Below are 22,707 nucleotides of genomic sequence, written 5' to 3' on the forward strand. Positions count from 1 at the left end.
GTCAACTGCACATACGGTCCACGTCCACGCTGTCGCGGCATGCTACCAGTGTTAAAGACTGCGATGGAGCTCCGTATGCCACGGCAAACTGGCTGACACTGACGGCGGCGGTGCACAAATGCTGCGCAGCTAGCGCCATTCGACGGCCAACACCGCGGTTCCTGGTGTGTCCGCTGTGCCGTGCGTGTGATCATTGCTTGTACAGCCCTCTCGCAGTGTCCGGAGCAAGTATGGTGGGTCTGACACACCGGTGTCAATGTGTTCTTTTTTCCATTTCCAGGAGTGTAGATAGCTACCCTCAAATCCGGCACTTAATTGTAGCAAAGAGTATCAAATTAAATTAAAGTTGTCGTAAAGCAACGCAATAAGTAGACCAAAAACGACAACTACCGCTAGTTTGCTGAGGATGTCAGCAGTGGCATGCATAACGAGAGTAAACACTATGTGTGGCCAACTGTACCTACATGCACCGAGCACCGATCATAACTAGGGCAGCGACGCTTAGCTTGCGATCGAAAAGCTGTGTGTTAGGGAAGTGGATCCCACATTATTACAATTAGAAATATCTTCACGAGAAGTTGCACTGGGTTTTTCGATAAAATTTTTGGGGTACTATCCAGAACTGTGATCGGAACTGTCATCAAAACACTAGTGCGATTCCGTATGTTTTTTGTAGTTTATTGCAGTTGTCTCATAAACTAAAACCTGCACAAAAATATCATTAAGGTTTTCTGTAAAACACTTGGGGAGCTCTTCAGAGCTGTGATCACAATTTTATTTTTGCAAATCAGCAAATAATTTTTTTCAACATTAAAATTTTCCCGATTACTAGTGTTTCTTGCGAAATTCTGAAGAACAATTCAAATTTATACAGAGAACTCTAGAATTTTAGCATATCTACTGAGAACTCTGAAAAAAATTGTATATTTCTCGAAAGTCGGTTGTCTATCTCACACGGCTGTGAAAATGGGTCCCTTATTAGTGCAATTATCTCGTAAACTATTATCTGCAGAAAAAAATGTCTTTAGGGTTTTTTGTAGAACTCTTCGGGAGCTATTCAGAATTGTGATTATTAATTTTTTCGTAAATCTGGCAATTACTTTTTGTACAAGATTAAGATATTCCCAAGTATTATTGTTTTCTCTGGTAAATTCTCTAGGAGTGTTCCAATCTTGTTCAGAGAATTCTAGAATTATGGCATACCTGCCAAGAACTCAAAAAAATATATATATATATATTTTTCGACTGTCGGGTGCCAACTTCATATCACTGCATCCGGCCACTAACATCGCCGTATCCAGATTAACGTACCGACCCCGTGAATGCGTGGGATAAAGCCAAGAAAATATGATAATGACGATGATGATGGTTGGTGTTTTAGGGCGCTATACAGCGAACTCACCAGTGCCCTGAAAGAAAAAGAAGGGAATATAATTGACTGAGTAGTTGATTTTGTTCACGGCAGAGAATGAGACTGACCTTGAATCGCAGTGGGCCGATGGGCGGCTTGGCGTACGGGAGCCCCAGGAAGGCCGCGAAGGGCCGGCCGCCTCGTGACGTCATGAGCAGGCCGCGTGCAGCGCCGCACCCCGCCAGCTCCACCAGCGGTGTGGGTGGCGGGGGCGGCGGCGAAGAAGTGGAGGAGGCGGGGCCGGCGGGCAGCGACAGCAACAGCGCCACCAGCAGCATCTGCGGCGAAGGGGGCGACACTTCATAAAGCAGCTCAAAGGTCACGACACCTGACAGCAACTGCGCCTCCGACACAACTTCCAGCTCCCATCATAATGAAGGGTGGTTTTATCGAACATCAAGGTTGTATTGTATTGTATTGTATGTTAACCGGGGACCTAGAAACGACGGAGAGGCTCCGTCCCCGCCGCAGCCGCAGTGGTCCACAACCCCACGACGACTATGGCAGTCCACTTCACCCCCCGCCGCCCCACACCGAACCCAGGGTTATTGTTCGGTTCGGCCCCCGGTGGACCCCCCCAGGGAACGTCTCACACCAGACGAGTGTAACCCCTATGTTTGCGTGGTAGAGTAATGTTGGTGTACGCTTACGTGGAGAACTTGTTTGCGCAGCAATCGCCGACATAGTGTAACTGAGGCAGAATAAGGGGAACCAGCCCGCATTCGCCGAGGCAGATGGAAAACCGCCTAAAAACCATCCATCCATAGACTGGCCGGTTCACCAGACCTCGACACAAATCCGCCGGGTGGATTCGTGCCGGGGACCAGGCGCTCCTTCCTGCCCAGAATCAAGGTTCTAAGTTTGAATACATTTTTACACCAGAGTGAAAAGTGTTATCGTGGCACAAAAAAAAGGTGAATATGTCCTGGACAGAGTTAGCGAACTAGCTTTTTGACTCATTTGGCAGCTTCAAAGACATTTAAATCAAAACATCTTGACCCATTCACGCTTTCTCGCCTATTACTATTAGTACCGATGTTATGAGATACACGGCATCGTGTAAAGTATCGTGTAAGGTAAACTAACACGATACATGATGTCGTGTCGTTTATACCGAGGTGATGAAAGTCACAGGATAGCGATATGCACAAATACAGATGCCTTTGGTATCGCGTACACAAGGTATAAAATGGCAATGAACTGGCTGAGCTGTCACATGTATTCATGTCATTCGTGAAATCATTTCCCATGTGATTATGGCCGCACGACGGGAATTAACAGACTTTAAAAGCGGAATTTAAGATGGAGCTAGACGCATGGGACATTCCATTTTGAGAATCCTCGTTGTTGTTGTGGTCTTCAGTCGTGAGACTGGTTTGATGCAGCTCTCCATGCTACTCTATCCTGTGCAAGCTTCTTCATCTCCCAGTACCTACTGCAGCCTACATCCTTCTGAATCTCCTTAGTGTATTCATCTCTTGGACTCCCTCTACGATTTTTACCCTCCGCGCTGCCCTCCAATGCTAAATTGGTGATCCCTTGATGCCTCAGAACATGTCCTACCAACCGGTCCCTTCTTCTAGTCAAGTTGTGCCACAAACTCCTCTTCTCCCCAATTCTATTCAATACCTCCTCATTAGTTATGTGATCTACCCATCTAATCTTCAGCATTATTCTGTACCACCACATTTCAAAAGCTTCTATTCTCTTCTTGTCCAAACTATTTATCGTCCACGTTCCACTTCCATATATGGCTACACTCCACACAAATACTTTCAGAAACGACTTCTGACATTTAAATCTATACTCGATGTTAACAAATTTCTCTTCTTCAGAAATGCTTTCCTTGCCATTGCCAGTCTACATTTTATATCGTCTCTACTTCGACCATCATCAGTTATTTTGCTCCCCAAACAGCAAAACCCCTTTACTACTTTAAGTGTCTCATTTCCTAATCTAACTCCCTCAGCAACAACCGACTTCATTCGACTACATTCCATTATCCTCGTTTTGCTTTTGTTGATGTTCATCTTATATCGTCCTTTCAAGACACTGTCCATTCCGTTCAACTGCTCTTCCAGGTCCTTTGCTGTCTCTGACAGAATTACAATGTCATCGGCGAACCTCAAAGTTTTTATTTCTTCTCCATATATTTTAATACCTACTACGAATTTTTCTTTTGTCTCCTTCACTGCTTGCTCAATATACAGATTGAATAACATCGGGAGAGGCTACAGCCCTGTCTCACTCCCTTCCCAACCACTGCTTCCCTTTCATGTCCCTCGACTCTTATAACTGCCATCTGGTTTCTGTACAAATTGTAAATAGCCTTTCGCTCCCTATGTTTTACCCCTGCCACCTTCAGAATTTGAAAGAGAGTATTCCAGTCAATAATTATATTTGTTTCTTGTACCACTATTGAAATAAGCCCTTCATGTGACTATCGCCTATGTTCGACGTCAACGGGCAGTAACCACTCAAAGACGGAAAGTGGCAACATTAGCAGCGGAGGGCACAGGAAGCACGTCGGGGGACGCGGAAAACAGTACTGTCGTTGTGGTAATGCGGAGACGCAATGATTTGTCTGAAGTGCAAACAGACATGATCACTTGCTTTCAGGTCGAGGGTAGAAGTGCTTCCAAAACGGCTAAGTTTGTAAACTGTTCGACTGCCGTCATGATTAAAGTACACCGTGTATGGCAAATGGAGCTATCCAAAAGCGGCGCCAAGGCACTTGTGGTGCACCACGATAGGGGTGAACGACGACTGCCGAGATGTGTACGGGTGTACAGACTAGCAGCTATTGAGCAACTGACACCCAAATGAACCAAGGCGCTACCAGCAGTGTCTCCTCAGTGACCTATCAGCGAACGTTGCTGCTTACGAGCTTCCGCAGCAGACGCCTGGGTCAGTTCCTTGCTGACTGCTTTTCATTGGCGACGAAGGCTGGAATTTGCGCGCAGATATAGCAAGTGGACGTCCGCTGAGTGGTGACAGGTGTTCTCAGATGAATCACGTTTTATGCTGCTTTGGACACACTGCGTTGGCGTGTACAGTGTGAAGCGTCTGAAAGTAAACACCCTGCAACCAGGAGGGAACGTTATTGTCGGGGGATTTTCTTCGTGGCATTCCCTGCATGATCTCGTCTTTCTGGCAGGCACAATGGGTCAACACAAGTATGCACCTATCTTTGGGAACGATGTCCTCCCTTACATCCAGGCTGCATCTACCAGGTGGACACTGCAGTGTGTCGCACACCTCGCAGTGTACGTGCGTCGTTCGAAGAGCACCAAGATGAGTTTATCGTTCCCCCCCCCCCCCCCCCCCCCCGGCCCGAAACTCCCCGTATTTAAACCAAATAGAGAATATATGAAGATAGTAAGTGTCCTCGAAAGAACAGATACCATTGATGACCGTGCAGCTTCTCTAGAATAAATGATAATTAATTGAAACCCTCAGCTGCCGACAGGTGTTGTCGACATACCTTGATGGCGACAGCTGAAAATGTGTGCCCCGACCGGGACTCGAACCCGGGATTTCCTGCTTACATGGCAGAAGCTCTATCCATCTGAGCCACCGAGGACAAAGATGAATAGCGCGACTGCAGGGACTTATCCCTTGCACGCTTCCTGTGAGACCCACATTCCCAACTGTCCACAATCTAGATACGTAATGTTCCTTCGTCTGTGCGTGTGCGCACATGTTGCACGAACTCCTACGGGAATCGTCAACTTAAGTGGGCGCAAGTAACGAGTGGATGGGCAAAGTATATATTAGGAACATTACGTATGTAGATTGTGGGCAGTTGGGAATGTGGGTCTCACAGGAAGCGTGCAAGGGATAACTCCCTACGGTCGCGCTATTCATCTTCGTCCTCGGTGGCTCGGATAGATAGAGCGTCTGCCATGTAAGGAGGAGATCCCGGGTTCGAGCCCCGGTCGGGGCACACATTTTCAGCTGTTCCCATCAAAGTATGTGAACAACACCTGTCGGCAGCTGAGGGTTTCAATTAATTATCATTTATTGAAATAGAGAATCTTTTTGTATGTGCATCCTTATTGACTGGAGGTCTTGGGAACCACTGCCGTTCAGTATTGTAAGAAAATGAAACGCCTAGAGCCGTCCTTATGATCTTATTTTCCTGTAGCAACCCGTTTCGGCGCTTCAATGCGCCGTCTTCAGGCCTTAGTTCATGCGTAAGGGGTTATCACGATCCATATATACTCTGCATCAGTGGCCAACATAACTGGTTTATGTAGACTGTAACTGTGATGTCAGCACTCCAACCATCAACTGCCAACAGTTGTCCACTGATGCAGCGTATATATGGATTGTGTCAACCACTTTAGCATCAACTAAGGCCTGAAGATGGCGCATTGAAGCGTCGGAACTGGTTGCTACATATTAAATAACATCATAAGGATGGCTCTAGGCGTTCATTTTCTTAAAAATCGAGAATCAGTGGGACAACGACCATCAGGCAGTTCGCGCCACGGATCCTCAACCGAGAAACCTAGCTCAGCTGGCAACGGCTTTTGGAAACGGCATGGCTGCACATCTGTGTTGGCACCTTCCAGAACCTGACTGATTCTCTTCCTGCACGTCTGCGCTGCAAGAGGTTGTTTTACAGGCTTTCGACAGGCGATCACATTAATGTGACTGCCCCGTGTATCCCTCCAAATCTGCCTTGTTCACTAACACTAAACAGCAACCAGAATGGCACGTCTATCCACTCTAAACTATTCTTTCATGTCACAGGGTTCGGTCAGGTTACTGCAGACCGACAAGTGTTCGGAGTGCTGTCTCGTCCCACATCCACAACATTCATTGTCACTGATACCCTACTTCTTCAAATCAGACTAACACATTGTTACCCCTGTTCTTAACACGTTGAGGGTTTTCCAGGTCCCGTACCGGAGATGGTAGACTGGTGGTAGCTTCACTTTTGCAGTCCATAATCCTCCAGGAGACTTTGTTCTCCTCAGTTCAGTTCGGTGGGCCTCTGCTGAACATAGATTTGGTACAGTTGTAAGTAGAAAGCTCTGGATTACCGTCGTGATATACAGGTGTGAGCTCTGCACAATGCATGCCTTGGATCTGTTTCTTGCTTCTTCTTTTCATTCTCTGCTGCTACCTGCCTTCTTACATCTGGAAGTTTTATTTCCATGAGTGGAAAGATCTTATTGAATGGTGTTGGTCTTAGGCAGTCTGTCAATATGAGGTCTGTCTCAAGAAGAGCCACATTATCTAAATTAGCACGTGCAGAGTTCCTTCAGTTTTATGCGACGTTCGCCGCGAAAGAGAAAAAAAGAGCAAGTGGCGATTTGCGGAGGACGCTGGACTGCGCTCCCGATGTGCTGTTTGTTAGCTCGTGGATAAGGTTGTTCCTGGAGCATACCTTCTGCCTAGTGTCTGTATACTGCTGTTTGTAGGTTAAAGCACAATCCAACTTTAACCCTAGGTACTGGTGATGGGCACAGTGATTTAGGTTCAAAATGGTTCAAATGGCTCTGAGCACTATGCGACTTAACTTATGAGGTCATCAGTCGCCTAGAACTTAGAACTAATTAAACCTAACTAACCTAAGGACATCACACACATCCATGCCCGAGGCAGGATTCCAACCTGCGACCGTAGCGGTCGCTCGGCTCCAGACTGTAGCGCCTAGTACCGCACGGCCACTCCGGCCGGCTGACTTACCATTGGTATACGACTAAATTATTTTGTATTTTACTAAGGAGGAGAAAAAATACTACGGAGCCAAAGCAGTCACAAGATTTCTTCTGCCAGTCTCAGCAGAAGTAGTAACAGAGAAAAAAAAGGAGACGGAGTCGGTGTGTTGATCTTTATTTGTTAATGTTAGTGGTAAAGGGTGGTCGGATGCTCTTTCCGTCGCCAGTGTTGAAGATCTTTTGTATTTACCTTCAAGTGGGTGTACCTCCTTGGAACACACATGACCCGTTTCGTTCCTTCCCTCTCAGAAACGGCACCCATACCCCTAGTTGTCATATGTTTTTCTCTCAAGTAAATGGTTAAAAGTCGGTTTTTAACAGAGTCGGAACTGGAACTATTGTATGACTACTTACAAGTCGCCATTCCAAACTATTAAGAATACTCCATTCCCCATGCCTACAAACTATCGCATGGGCGCCTTTGCCTCTCAGAGATCGTTTCCTGCAGTCTGGCGCCATTTAGCAAAACCCCCAGTACTTTACGTGTCCAATCTAAGTCTAATCAGTGTACGGTGCAAGCGATAGTACAAGTTGTGGCGCTTACAGAAGGTAAAAATTTCTTCTCTAACGTGTTGTAGAGAAATCCTCCTAATCGGCGTCGGTGTTTTCAACCAGTGTCAGTGAAAAAAAAAAAAAAAAAAAATGGTTCAAATAGCTCTGAGCACTATGGGACTTAACATCTGAGGTCATCAGTGCCCTAGAACTTAGAATTACTTAAACCTAACTAACCTAAGGACATCACACACATCCATGCCCGAGGCAGGTTTCCAACCTGCGACCGTAGCGGTCGCGTGGTTCCAAACTGTACCGCCTAGAACCGCTCGGTACATCATTAAAACTTTTATTTTTATTTTTCAATGTAGTCTCCTTGTAGATTAATGTACTTGGTCCAACGATGTTCCAGTGCCTTGATCCCTTCTCTAAAATGAGTTTCCTCCAGGTCTGCAAAATAGTTGTCAACTCCGGCTATCAATTCTTCGTTTGACATGAATCTTCCTCCACCAAGATAAATTTTCAGTTTAGGGAAGAGATGGAAGTCTTACAGAGCCATATCAGGTGAATAAGGCGGGTGTGGCAACATTTCGTACCTTAGTTCGTGTTATTTTGCCATGGTGACGGCACATGTGTGTGGGCGCGCATTGTCTTGATGGAAGATGACTTTATTCCTTGCTAAACCTGGCCTTTTTTTGCGTAACTTTTGTTGCATAATGTTCTCCTGTAATTGTGTGCTCAGTGGGGAGATAATCTACAAACAGAATCCCCTTCGCATCCCAGAACACTGCTGCCATGACCTTTCCCGCCGAAGGAATTGTCTTTGGTTTCTTTGATGGCAGAGAATCAGTATGTTTCCACTGCTTTTGACTGTTGTTTGTCTCGGAGGTATAGTAGTGCACCCAAGTTTCTTCTGCAGTCACAAACCGGTGCAAAATATCTCGTTCGTTTCTCCTAAAACGGACAAAATATTGTTCCAATATGTACGTTCTCAAGCGTTTTTGATCCAGCGTCAAGAGTAGCGGCACCCTTCTTGCGGATAATTTTTTTCATTTCTAATTCTTCTCTTAAAATGTGATACACACTGTCAGACGACATCTGGCAAGTGTGAGCAATTTCACGCACTTTCAATCGGCGATCCCCCGAAACCTTCTGTGCACTTTTGCAACGATTGCTAGAGTAGTGACACATCTTGGCCGACCACTGCGCGGATCATCATCTAAGCTCTCCCGACCAAATTTAAATTCATTTGTCCCCTGGGCAACAGTTGAATATGAAGAAGCAAAGTACCCCAGTGTATTCTGGAAATTGGCATGAATGTCCTTTGCTTTCATGCCTTTCTTTACGAAGTACTTAGTCATTGCTCGAATCTCGATTTTTTTCCATCTTCTAAAATCACTACGCGGGAACAACAACAGAGCCACGTCATTGTCACAGCCCTCTTCCAAGACCACTGACGTGGCACGTGTTTACCGGCAACAGTCCAATGAATATCAGGTGAGCAACTCGTTGCGCTAGCGCTGATCTCTTGTGGTGACCGAGAACTTTTCAAACCATCTTCGTATTAAATGTAAGCACCACAGAATGTCTGTAATCTCCCTGAGCATAATTTCTGTTGTGTAAGGCTGAGTGTGTCCAGCATTAGCAGTGATCCATTGCAGAATGTCAACTACACCCTATTCACAATAAAATATTGTCTAAATCTTACAAAGAAATACTAATAATGATTTATTTTTTTATTTATCCGAGTCCAAAGGACACTAGAATACTATATAATAAAAACTACAACGTAATATTAATTACAGAGAATTTCACGCTTTATGAGTTTAATGTTCGGCAAGCAGAATGGCACGGTTATCCACTGCAAACAACCTAATTTGAGGTATAGGAAACTGGAAAATACCTGAGCAGAACTCCGTGCCCACATAAGAGGGATACACTTGTGGACTTTATTGATCATTATCACCCACTGCCGACTAGATATACTCAACACTTAAAACATTCGCTGCTCTCAACAAAGCAAACTACGTGCCCCCAACCTTCCTCAGGGATAGTGGATAAATCCTTGATTTCATGAACTATGCGCAGCTCCTCACTTTTTTTATCCAGTTCCTTCCGCCAATCAGCTGCAGGAGCCGAATATAGGCATTTCGAATGGCCGCTTCCTGCTGCCACTAAATGTCCTGCTCTATGCAGTACTGCTTCCCATGGACGTCGATCATCGCAGCCAAGGAGAGGGGGGAACTGTTTGCTCCCCCCTCCCCCCAAATCCCAATATTTTTTCAAAAGTAGTTTCAATTTTTCAAGTCTTAGTTGACAAAAAATGACACCGTTAAACGAAATAGCCAGGCTTAACGAATTACACATACTAAAAGCTCTTTTGCATTGAGAATTAATGATTTTCAGGATTTGTTAGCGTACCAGTAATTCAAATCCACTTGTATTTTTAACTAAAAAGTCAAAATGCAAAGTTCTAATGAATTGTGTCTGTACAGCTAGGAGTCATGATGAGGCGGGCTGGATAATTACGAATCTGCTTGGTTTTGCTATAAATTTGTAGGACTGTGGCGAGGAGGGAGACGGCTAACAGTTTAACCCCACAACTTCCAGGAAAAAAAGGAGTTCCTTCGAGGTTGTCCAGGGCAGCAGATCCATGTGAATTTCTATTGCGTGAAGAACTTTACTGGCGGGAGTATTTTGAAATCATTGATATGGCTGTCCAAGGGCACAGATATCGAATACTTGATCAACCTGGAACGAAGAAACAGATTTCCATGGGGGAAGTGTAGTTGGAGAAAGAAGGATATGATCTGGTAGCTCCTTACCCGGAAATCCACACCCAATCTTTGAAAACAGAACTTGAGCATTTTCGTTTACGATACAGCGTAAAATGTCTGAAAGACAAAACAGATGTTTTGGTTTGTATGGAAAAAAGAATTTCGAGAATAATTTGCTTATGCTAAAGCTTTGTTTAAGACCTGCGCTTGTGTGCCCAGCTTCAAGCTACGAAGCAGAGTGCAGTTTTACTGCTCTGCGAAGACTGAAGAACTATCTGCATTCAACAATGACAGAGAGGAGGCTCAATCACGTAGCAGTTTGCAGGGTGCACGAGTTTCTGTTGGAGCAAACAGACTTAAGAATATTTATATCCAGTTTTGACAAAGGAGAAATGTATCTGTACCACTAGAGTATGAACTTTCTACGATTATTTTACCTTATACTCTTGACATTGTATTTATCGTTTCAGACTTTTTAACTACTTACATTTTTATTCCTATTATTTATAGTTTTCGGTTTGTGTTTTTAAACGTATTTTTAATCTTAGAAAAATAAATTAAATCCTGTATGTAAATACTCCAGTTATTTATATTTCAAATAAAAATCTAGCAGAATTTAATTTGAAAGTCTATTTGATTTGAAATAGTTTCAATGGTTGTTTAGTACATGACAGTCATACACACACTGTCGATAAAATTAAATATTAATATTATATAACTTTTTTTATAGTCGGTAATCACAAAATAAGTTTTAATCCAGGCTAAAATTGGCACGCTTTAGGATTTAAAGTGCCATTGCAATATATGGCACTCAGAATGCTCCAAAAAGTTTTCAAGGAGAACTCCCGTTTAGACCCCCTTGAGATCTGTACCCTAGCTATTGTGTCATAGTCTCCCGCCTCCCCCTCCCACGCCTTAACAATTTAGTGCTGGTGAAGACCCTGCTGCTTCTTGCCAAGAGTTCTTTCCAACAGATGCTAGCAAAACCTACCACCCTTGGAAACTCAGAGGCTCTTAAGCCAGTTTCATAGTCCTTGACTGCAGCCCTTTTAGAAGGATAAAAATGTCAAAGCAAGTCATCTTCAGCTGTCTAAATTTCCAGCTTTATTTTATTTGTGATACCAGTTTTAACGTTACATTACGACATCTTCAGGCCTCTTGACCGACTTGTAGGAAGAATCCCACTTACGTAATCGAACAAGAAATGACATACAACCTTCATTTGTAAATGGGTCTGAATCACATTTATTAATTTATGTAAGACGTGTCTTTCTATTCTTACATGCTGAACATCAAACACACCATTTATAGACCCACATAATCAGGTAATCTTATTCCTAGTATCACCCAATAGATACATATCATTTGTCTTAAAATACGAACGTGGATGTGAATCATTACCTCCTGCGAATTTCTCCTCCGTAACATAATATTCAGTAACGCGAAATCCGTAACTAACAAACGTCCTAAGTGTTCTTTACCACCGACATACATTGCATCAACTGTAACGAAAAACTATTTGCTTTCCCGTCTATAACGATCGTTCTTCGTCACAGTTGATGCACAGTCCGTCAGTGGTAAAGAACACTTCGGACGTTTGCTAGTTATAGATTTCGGTGTAGGGAATATTGTGTTAGAGAGGATAAATTCAAAAGAGATAATGATTCACATATATATGCACATTTTAAGAAAAATTAAATGTACCTAATGGATGGTATTTGGAATAAGATTACCTGGTTATGTGGGTCTATAAATGGAGTGTTTGATGTTCAATCATGCAAGAATAGGAAGACACGTTTTATATACATAACTAAAGTTGATACAGACTCGTTTACAGATTGTAAGGATAGTTGTACGTTATTTATTGTTCGATTACATAGGCGGGCTAGTATGACGTATGAATTGGATTATACTGATCCTTTTCTTGTATCCAATTTGAATTGCTAAAAAGTATGGCACAAATAAAATGAAACAGTAACTTTAGTCGGCTGAATGTGTTTTGATTTAACATCTTTATATAAGATGGACTTCCAGAGACTTGTAGAAGGATTGTGGAAAAAGTGTCCCATCATGTCCTGACGGAACCAAAACGTCGGAAACTGCATCAGTTGTCCACAATAGTGAGCAGGACAAGCACACAGGAGCCGCTAGGAAATTATATATTACAACAGGGGCGGCCTTTCACTACCAGTAATTCTACCATTCGCTGCACAACTATTCTGCTGCGCAGCAGACTCATTTACTGTGACGTCTAAAAGTATGGGTATACAAGCATTAAGTTCGCTTTAATCAGATAAGAACTTAGACGTTCTGGTTTGGGGTCACTCATCAAACCCATGTAATCAGTAGGTGACATTGCATTACTTCTTCAGACAGTGCCTAAAAAATTGTACAGGGTGACCTAAAAGTTCGTTCACATTTCAAAATTCAGTACTTCGCGGAATAGTGTAGGCATAGATATAAAAATTGACATACGTGTTTGAAATAACATAGGGATATATTGAAACTAAACAAAGTGCTAAAAATCACCAACAGATGTCTTCAAATGATACAAAAGCAATAATTAGGATAACAACTGATTTTTAGCGAAAACAATGTTCTTCAGAACTAATGCTCAACATGTCGGTCGCCATTCATCAAAAATACCAGTAGTCGAGGGCCGATGTTGTGAACAGCAGTGCACAGCCTGTCAGTGTTTATGGTGAGAAACTGCTGTCGGGTGTTTTCTTTTAGCATCCCGATGTCGTTGGACGATTGCGGTAGACTTGCGATTTCAGGTAATCCCACAACCAATTGTTGTGTCCTCGCCAACGGACGCAAACGGAACTGACACCCTGAGACAGTTTCCGACTGGCGCCACGTGCGACGCTTTGAAGTTCGCCTCCACGCACAAGCGCGATCCAATCAGCAACCTCCACACCACCGCCAATGAGATGGACTTCCATGTTGTGATAAGCGAATGCCACAGGCAGCAGCTGGAAGAGGGGACGGGGGGGGGGGGGGGGGAGGGGGACGGTTCATGTTCGGTGCTGGCGTATAACAGTTCTTGTACGGAGCCCCAGGGTTGCTGTTCGTAGCTGCGGTATGTAGTGGACATCAGCCTCAGAGACCTACTCTACAAATGAAGCTGCCCATAGCTTTCTCATAGGACCAATATACTATAGTGATTGATGTTGTATTCAGTAACGCATACCTTGACAGGCCACTGCTTGGTTGTATCTGTCTGCAAGCTTAACCGACGAGTTGCTGTACAACTTTAGTTTTAAGTATGGCAGCACAATGAAGTGCATGTTTGTGTGTCCGAATTTGCACTGTCACAGTTCCTCTGTCCACCTCGGAGCACCTATGGTTACTATGACGTTATAAGGTGTCAGGCAAATCCAACACCTTCCATGAAAACCCTGACATGATAAGCAAATCCAGTAGTATGTCACATAGCTCCGAATAAGTCGTGACATTAAATTAACCAAAGTAATACGAGTAGCGAGTGAGCAAATGGAATACCACAGACTAACACAAGAATGCCTAAATGCATGTCATACCTTCCCACCGTGAGACAGACGCAGTTCCGAGGGGAGAAACGAGAACAGAAGCCGAGAGCAGAACCGTGTTAAGTTAGAAGGCCCTACGATAAGGGACGGACACCCACGTCGCCAGCTAACCATTAGGACCACCCCCCCCCCAGCCCATGTTAAAAGATAGAGCCTTAGCGTGAGACTTTTTCGCGTCTCTGTTACGTCAGGACCACCCCCCAGCCCACGTTAAAAGATAGAGCCCTCCAGAAGAACAGTATAGATCTTACGATAACATTAAAAGGACCACACCAGCTGCAAGTTTTAGCGTGAGACTTTTTCGCGTCTCTGTTACGTTGCAAACTTTAAAAACATTGCCCCACCACCAAAAGTATAACGTTTCTCATTGGATAGACAGAATTTTTGTAGGCGGAGCTTAAGGTTAACATTGAGTCCCTGATTGGTCAGATGAAAACACAGCCAGATAGTTTTTTTAAACCAACTTCGGAAAATTGTAGTAAGGAGAAGTTGGGAGAGAGTTGCTTCCGAGACGGCGAGGTGAGCGGTGCTGTGCTGCCCGCCGTCCCCTGACGAACACCGACAAGGTAATGAACGCACGCGATGCCGCATAACAGCGCATAAAGCTTCACTCAGAACTGCAGAAGTCTCATCTATTACACCCCCTTTTTGCGTAATACTAGTGTCGATCGTCAATTAAAGCTCATGGTGTTCACATTTGCCACTTGAAGTAAAAATCTGAAACGCGATGATTTTTCTGTTATATAGTTATTGAGAAGCCACATCAGCCACTGTAATTTACGAAAAGTTAGATAAGTAATTAAAGATAATTGAGGGTCACTATAGACCATTTTGATAGTTTTCTCTTTTGTGAAACTTAATTTAAACCTAGATTATAGATGTGATATGGCATAGGCCATCCTTCGATCCATTGTAGAACTTGGAAACCCATTCAGGGAATATTCCTTCACATTTTTGTTGAACGCAGTTGGTTTTTACCATCCTGTATTAAAACATTTCCTTTTATCAATAGTGCAATTTATAAACGATGTTTTGTGAGTAGAATAAAATTTCCAATGGTAAACTTAACTGCTTTTTCGACGTTATTTTACCAGCTAACTAAAAATAGGAAAGCCTTGAACCCCTTCCACTAAATTTAGTTAGTATTAAGATTCTTTTACAGGAAGTGCAATGGAGCTGACGCTGAAATCATTAAGTATTTGGTTATATCATCGCTAGTCTAACTGAACTCTTCTGAATTCTACATGTCATGTGCGGTCTGGCGTCTCCTTACCAGCAACAGGTCCCAGGTTCAAACTAGTCAATTCCCTAAAAAACACGCTCAGAGCGTCGTTGCGTGAAAGTGGTAGGGAGACACGACATAGAACAAACAGACACCACGCAGAATGTTAGAACGTGTGCGAGTTTCTTACCCAGACGACCATACAAATCATCAATAATCATATGGATTGAGGTCTGACTACTTGGCAAGGGGACCCATATGACAGTATGCGAGGGTGAGGGGGGGGGGGGGCAAACCGGAGAGTATGAAGTATGTTTAATATTCTGGAAGACGAATGGCGACTTTTAAGGAACCACAAAAAAGTACCATTACCTATCCTGTTAAAACTTGCGTAATACCGGCTTTTAAATAATTTTCTTGAAAGAAAAACACTTTACACTATATTTTTTTCTTTCTCTGAGAACTACCAGCCGGCCGTTGTGGCCGAGCGGTTCTAGGCGCTTCAGTCCGGAACCGCGCTGCTGCTACGGTCACAGGTTCGAATCCTGCCTCGGGCATAGATGTGTGTGATGTCCTTAGGTTAGTTAGGTTTAAGTAGTTCTAAGTCTAGGGGACTGATGACCTCAGATGTTAAGTCCCATAGTGCTTAGATCCATTTGAACCATTTGAGAACTAGCAAAGTGCGCAAGAGATCTTTCACATATGCAGCAATGTGGGATGGAGCGCCATCCTGCATAAAAGTCGTACCTTCCAGCAGGAAGGCTAGGGATGATCTGACTGCCTCTCTCATTACGGCTCATTTTACACACGATTCTCATGCGGCGTCACTGACGTGGTGCTGTCCAGCGCCATCTCTTAGGTCAGTTTTTGTTTTTGCACTCGTTTTCGATTTCAATAAAACCCAATTTCAGGCATGTGTGTTAAGTTTTATCTCTCCACCTACATTATCTCGCGAATCTCTGCTTTTTCCAGTGTTAACGGGTTTTTGGGTCATCCTGTAGTCTACATCCCTTCGCGCAACCTGGAAAAAAATATGTGACCTGAAGGATGTATGGCCACTCACTGTCTGCATGGGCTCTCCAGTCAAAGCTAAAGTTCCGTACAGGGACACGGAGCTTTAGGCGTAGCTACTTGAGCCGCTGTCAGCCTGCGCAGACGCCGTAGTTACAGGATGAGTGTCTCAGCTGCTGTGACGTCATCCTCCAAGGCCAGAAGGATCCGCGCCCGGCCCAAACTAGTTTTGCGTTTTTGTCGTGCTGTCTGCGAAATGTGAGAGCGGCCTACCTCCTTAACTGCATCTGTTTACATCTAACGATGTGCATCTACTGCAAATCATTTTTGCAGGGAACAAGTAACGAAAACATTATCTAATAGTAAATTTCAACAACATATTAAACCTTAAAGTTACTTCCTTCACCATAAATATCACATATATCATGATTATCGGTACTGCAATTCAGATGGAACAGCAAAAATACAAGAAATTTCCTGGCAGATTAAAACTGTGTATCGGATCGAGATTCGAACTCGGGGCTTTTGCGGCTGTTCCAGGGTACGAGTATTTATCCGGAGCACAGCTTTAATCTGCCAGAAAGTTTAATATCGAAGTACACTCCGCTGCAGGATGAAAATTTCATTATGGAAATATCCCCTAGGCTGTGGCTAAGCTGTGTGTCCTCAATATCCATTCTTTCAGGAGTGCTATTCTTGCAAGTTTCGCAGGAAAGCTTCTGTGAAATTAGGAAGATAGGTGAGGTACTGGCGGAAGTAAAGCTGTGAGGGCGGGTCGTCCGTCCTGCTTCGGTAGCTGTCGGTAGAACACTTGCCCACAGAAAGCAAAGGCCCCGAGTTTTAATCTCGATCCTGCACACAGTTTTAATCTACCAGGAAGTTTCCTATCTGTGCAAGCTCCGCCGCAGAGTGAAAATTTCATTCTAAAAAGATAAGACCTTACAAACACCGAGTTGGAGAAATTTTTTTAGCATAAAGACAGTTCTGCTGTTACTGCTACTTCAAAATGTGTTAATTGTATTCGAAAACAGACATCCGTCCGACACCATTTTGTAACTGGAGATCCAGGCTTCAGACTTCTAAGAAGCTTTACAGCAAAAATTGTGGACCTCTCACAACACAGTGTAAATTTACGGAATGTGTGACATCATGGAAGTAATGTTTGTCAATGTCTTATACACTTATGCTAGCAACCTGCAATACGTAATATTTGTAAGGCTTGCACACAAATTCGAATCTAAGACGTGTTAGATACAGTAACCACATAAAAGCACTCCGTCATCAGGCCATATGTGGCCAACTGGACCATCCGACCGCCGTGTCATCCTCAGTAGAGGATGCGGATAGGAGGGGCGTGTGGTCAGCACACCGCTCTCCTGGTCGTTATGATGGACTTGTTTGACTGGAGCCGCTACTATTCGGTCGATTAGCTCCTCAATTGGCATCACGAGGCTGAGTGCACCCCGAAAAATAGCAACAGCGCGTGGCGGCCCTGATGGTCACCCATCCAAGTGCCGGCCACGCCCGACAGCGCTTAACTTCGGTGATCTGACGGGAACCGGTGTATCCACTGCAGCAAGGCCGTTGCCATAGTAGCCACATAGCTACATATAATAATAGTCATAAAAACGACTTGCACCCAGGCGGACTCGACCCATCCACTGCTTACGGGATGGGTATGTTGCACACCATCAGCTATGCCAATGACGACTCTTGCACGGTCGGCTGTGCACTCAGGTAGCATGGGTGGGATTGTAACGAGCCCATCAATTGATATAAGAGGACCCAAACGACCGTGCCGGCAAGTACGACAGCGGGTAGCGTCACCAGAGCATCCCCCGCACGTGCACTATGTCCAAGCGACAAGTACGACGGCGGCTTGCCCAGCAAGACGTGTTGGAGAGGGGCATCATCGTGGGGCTGCGGAAGGCTGGTTGGTCCTACAGTCGTGCTGCACACCACACCACCCATACAGACACCACCACTGCCCCATGTTGGCGGCTAAGGGTACAGCATAGCACAAATGAACGACATGTAGGATCTGGACATCACACATGCATCACAAAGAGGGTAGAGCTCCGGATTGTCTGATACGCAAGAACATATCCAACGGCAGAGATATAGGGACCATTCGGCGGGGTGTCCTGCCTTCTAATGCATCATCCTGTAAGTGCAAATGCCACTGGCGAGCGGTCGCACGGCCTCCAGCCCGCCGCACCGCGACTTACGACGTCTACACCTACATCTACATCTACGTCTACATGCTTACTCCGCAATTCACGTTTAGGTGCCTGGCAGAGGTTTCATCGAACCATTTCCACTCTCGAATGGCGCGCGGGAAAAAGGAACACCTAAATCTTTCCGTTTGAGCTCTGATTTCTCTCATTTTATTATGATGATCATTTCTCCCTACATAGGTGGGTGTCAACAAAATATTTTCGCATTCGGAAGAGAAAGTTGGTGAGTCAAATTTAGTAAATAGATCTCGCTGCAAAGAAAACCGCCTTTGTTTCAGTGACTGCCACCCCAACTCGCGTATCATATTAGTGACACTCACCCGTATTGCGCGATAACACGAAATGGGCTGCCCTTCTTTGTTCTTTTTCGATGTCCTCCGTCAATCACGCCTGGTAAGGATCCCACACTGCACAGCAATATTCCAGCAGAGGGCGGACAAGTGTAATGTAGGCTGTCTCTTTAGTAGGTTTGGCGCATCTTCTAAGTGTTCAGCCAACAAAGCGCAGTCTTTGTCTACACTTCCCCACAATATTATCTATGTGGTCTTTTAAATTTAAGTTGCTCGTAATTCCTAGGTATTTAGTCGAATTGACAGCCCTTAGATTTGTGCGATTTATCGTATACCCAAAATTTATCGGATTTCTTTTAGTACCCATGTTAATGACCACGAACTTTTCTTTGTTTAGTGCGAATTGCCACTTTTCGCACCATGCAGAAATTCTCTCTAGATCATTTTGTAATTTGAATTGATCGTCTGATGATTTTACTAGATGGTAAATTACAGCATCATCTGCAAACAATCTAAGCGGGCTGTTCAGATTATCACCTACATCATTTATGTAAATCGGGAACAGCAGAGGGCCTATGACACTACCTTGCGGAACGCCAGATATCACTTCTGTTCTACTCACAGCCCGGCAGTGTCGTGCCCGACTCGCTTGGTGTCAGCAACGAGTGTCACGGGAGTTCCGCTTCTGTGTCGGAGGCGACGACCACCGGGGTTCGTGTCTGGAGACTCAGTGGAGAGCACAACCAAGAACGGTTTGTGGTCTCCCACAACTCGGGCCGCCAGACCGGTGCGATGGTACGGGAAGCGATATCCTACGGTGCCCGTTCACGGTGAGTATTCCTAACGAACTCTGTGACAGCCGCAGGATACCTTCTGCAGGATTATGGGAAAGTTATTTACGAAAGGTACGGAACGAGACCTTTATGGATAAAATACGGGGGGGGGGGGGGGGGGGCAGGCATTATATCAACAGCTCCATGAAGCGAGGCGCGATACCAAGGGAATGGAAAGAGTGTATTACAATTCCAGTGTATAAAAAAGGAGATAAGCAAGAATTAGGTAATTACTAGGGAATCACCCTGCTTGATTCCACTTTAAAACTGTTAAAATCGATAATCAGAGACAGAGTTCAGAATCCTGCAGAAATAGCAGAAGAACAGAAACTATTCAGGAAAAACGGGAATACAGTATATGATATTTTCGCTTTAAGGCAATGGAGAAATTCATAGCGTTTAATAACAGAGCCAACCTGTGCTTTGTTGACTTGTGAAAAGCCTTTGATTAGAAAAAAGGATATGATTCAAACGTTAATCGCAAGAGAATAACAATAGCTTCAGTGAAAATCGTAGAAGATATATATAAAAGTAATAAATCGACAATTAAAAAACAGAGAATTCACAGATGCAATTATGCCGGATAAAGAAATTATCTTGTCTAAGCACACCCCTGTTCAACTTAATAATTGACACATCATTCATGATGTAAGAAAGAAACCAGGCTGTAAAATGGGAAATAAACCGGAAAATTATATCTCTTAGGCTGATAATACTGTACTGATAGTAAAGAATGAGGATAATTTACACCCATTTCATAAAACAGCTAAGCAATAAAACATGGAAAATCTCCTCTAAAAAAACTATAGTATGGTAATATCAAATGCTCCTGAACGATGTAAACTAGAAGTAGGTGGTCTGTAAATTGAACAAGTGATGATCTTTAACTGCCTAAGGACTGTTATCACCAGCTATAAAAATTAACCATGGAAGAGAAAAATCAAGTGACAATGGTAGTAACGGTAGCCAGATGCGTGCAAACTACTGTATGGAGAAACAAACTTATGACAGCTGAGGGAAAATAAAAACATATAAAACAATGGTGCGTCCTGTTTTGACATGCCGGCCACGGTGGTCTAGCGGTTCTAGGCGCTCAGTCCGGAGCCGCGCGACTGCTACGGTCGCAGGTTCGAATCCTGCCTCGGGTATGGATGTGTGTGATGTCCTCAGGTTAGTTAGGTTTAAGTAGTTCTAAGTTCTAGGGGACTGATGACCACAGATGTTAAGTCCCATAGTGCTCAGATCCATTTGAACCATTTTTTGTTTTGATATACGCATCAGAAACTAGAGCAGAAACGAAAAAGATAAAATAAAAATTAACGGCAATGGAAATGAAAATAAAGACAGACCCAAGGAGTAGCCATGTGGGACAAATGAACAACTTTGTCTATAAGGGAACAGCGTGGAACACAAAATATAAATAAATAGATGAAGACAAGAAAAATAACTCGTAAGTATTACGTGCAAAGAATGCGTCCTTTAAAGGTAGCTAAAATTTGAAAACACGGACGACCGTAAGGGAAACAACCACATGGACGACCACCAAGGGAATGGGACAGAAGTATATCCACGGAAAGAGGCACACAAACAGGGGCAGCTCGAGTCAGCAGAAAAAGAAACCGGTGGTCCTGCCGTTCGTAAAAGCCCAGCCAGTGCCCTATTTCAACAGGACAATGCTCGTCCTCATAACCGATATAACCTCAAGAGCGTGCCTTCAAGCTGTGGATACTCTGCCATGGCCAGCTGCGTCGCCCAATCTCTTCCCAGTTGAGAAAGTGTGGGGGTGCCACGGAGCTTGTCACCAGCAGTCCGAGTGGCATAAAGTGGAGTATGACAGGATTACATCCGAGACTTGTATAACTCCATAATGTCTGCACGCTTATATTCCTAATCATGAAGTCCGACTCCATACTAACAAGTACGATTCGTACCCATGTATCGCAATAAATGTTGGTCCTTCAAAGTTGTAAGTGCAATCATTTCGTATGTGTGGTACCGTCTACCTGCCTGCCAACAATGATCACAGTCCGTCTTGTCTTTTTGGGTGCAGCTCTTTTTATGACAATTAGCAGAATTCGAGGAAAACGAAAAAAACGGAGGAAACAAAGAAGTGCCCTGCTGCCGAGAAATTTACTGTTTCCCAGTTTTTCAGTGCCTGATACAATACCGCAGTATGTTTGAAAACGTTGTAAAATTTCGTGCGCTGATTTTCACAGTTGTTGTTGACGTTGATCATTTTTGTCAATGCGTCACCAGGCAGCACAGACCTTTAAAAGTATCTTCTGGTGAAAAGCGCTCAAGCTCGATACTGTTGTTGAAACACGAAAATAATCTGCGATATATATAAAGGCAATACACAAATAAACAACTGAATTAGAGATTACTGTCTCATCAGACAGGTAACATTCCTGTCGTTTTAGCAAATGGAATATAGGATGACATTTTTGGAGACCGAAAATCTACTCTGTAGGAAGCAATATGGGTTCTGAAACGACGATCGTGTGAAACTCATTCTGTTCGTCTACGAGACCAAGAAAGCAGCAGATACAGGCGTCCAGGTAGCGCCGTGTTCCTTGACTTCCGAAAGGGAGTCAATAGTTTCACACTGCCGCCTAAAGAACAAAAAACAAGCGTACGGAATATCAGACCAGCTGTGTGACTGGACTGAAGAGTTTCTCGCAAATAGCATTCATTTTCAATTGAGAGAGGCCTTTAGACGGGAAAGTGATTTCGGAGTATTGTGTATCCATTATTTTTCACAATTAATATAAATGGCATAGTAGGCAACATCGGAAGTTCGATGAAGTTTTTCGGGGATGTTGCTGTTTTATATAGAGCAATCGTACCAGAAGAAAATTGTAGCGATGTGCAGGAAATGAAAGTCCGAGGGAGCCAGGTCAGGGTTGTGGGGCGGATGGAGAAGCTCTGTCCAACCCTGTTTCGTTATGTGTTTAGAGGTCTTCAAATTATCTGTGTCACACACTGCGTTTTCGTGTTCATTCAAAACACCTCCTCGGTTGTTACGGTGCCGAAGGCTTCTTGAGTGTAATTAATGTGTCCACGTACGCCTCCGAATTAATACTACTGCCTCTTGGCATCAAATCGATGAGAATCACACCCTTACACTCCCACAGACATCACGATCTTAGCG

At 44.1% G+C, this 22,707-nt stretch overlaps 1 protein-coding gene and 1 pseudogene across 2 annotated transcripts in view; both read right to left on the reverse strand.

Moving 5' to 3' along the window:
- Positions 1–22,707, reverse strand: part of LOC126481677 (juvenile hormone esterase-like) — a 499,150-nt gene that overhangs the window by 350,866 nt on the left and 125,577 nt on the right. For both annotated transcript variants that reach the window (XM_050105611.1, XM_050105610.1), the window contains exon 2: positions 1,480–1,689. In XM_050105611.1, the coding sequence (XP_049961568.1) occupies positions 1,480–1,689 (210 nt within the window). The remainder of the gene's footprint in view (positions 1–1,479; positions 1,690–22,707) is intronic.
- LOC126482608 (5S ribosomal RNA) lies at positions 17,668–17,785 on the reverse strand (annotated as a pseudogene).

This window comes from Schistocerca serialis, chromosome 5, assembly GCF_023864345.2.
Source record: "Schistocerca serialis cubense isolate TAMUIC-IGC-003099 chromosome 5, iqSchSeri2.2, whole genome shotgun sequence".
Classification (NCBI taxonomy): Eukaryota; Metazoa; Arthropoda; class Insecta; order Orthoptera; family Acrididae; genus Schistocerca; species Schistocerca serialis.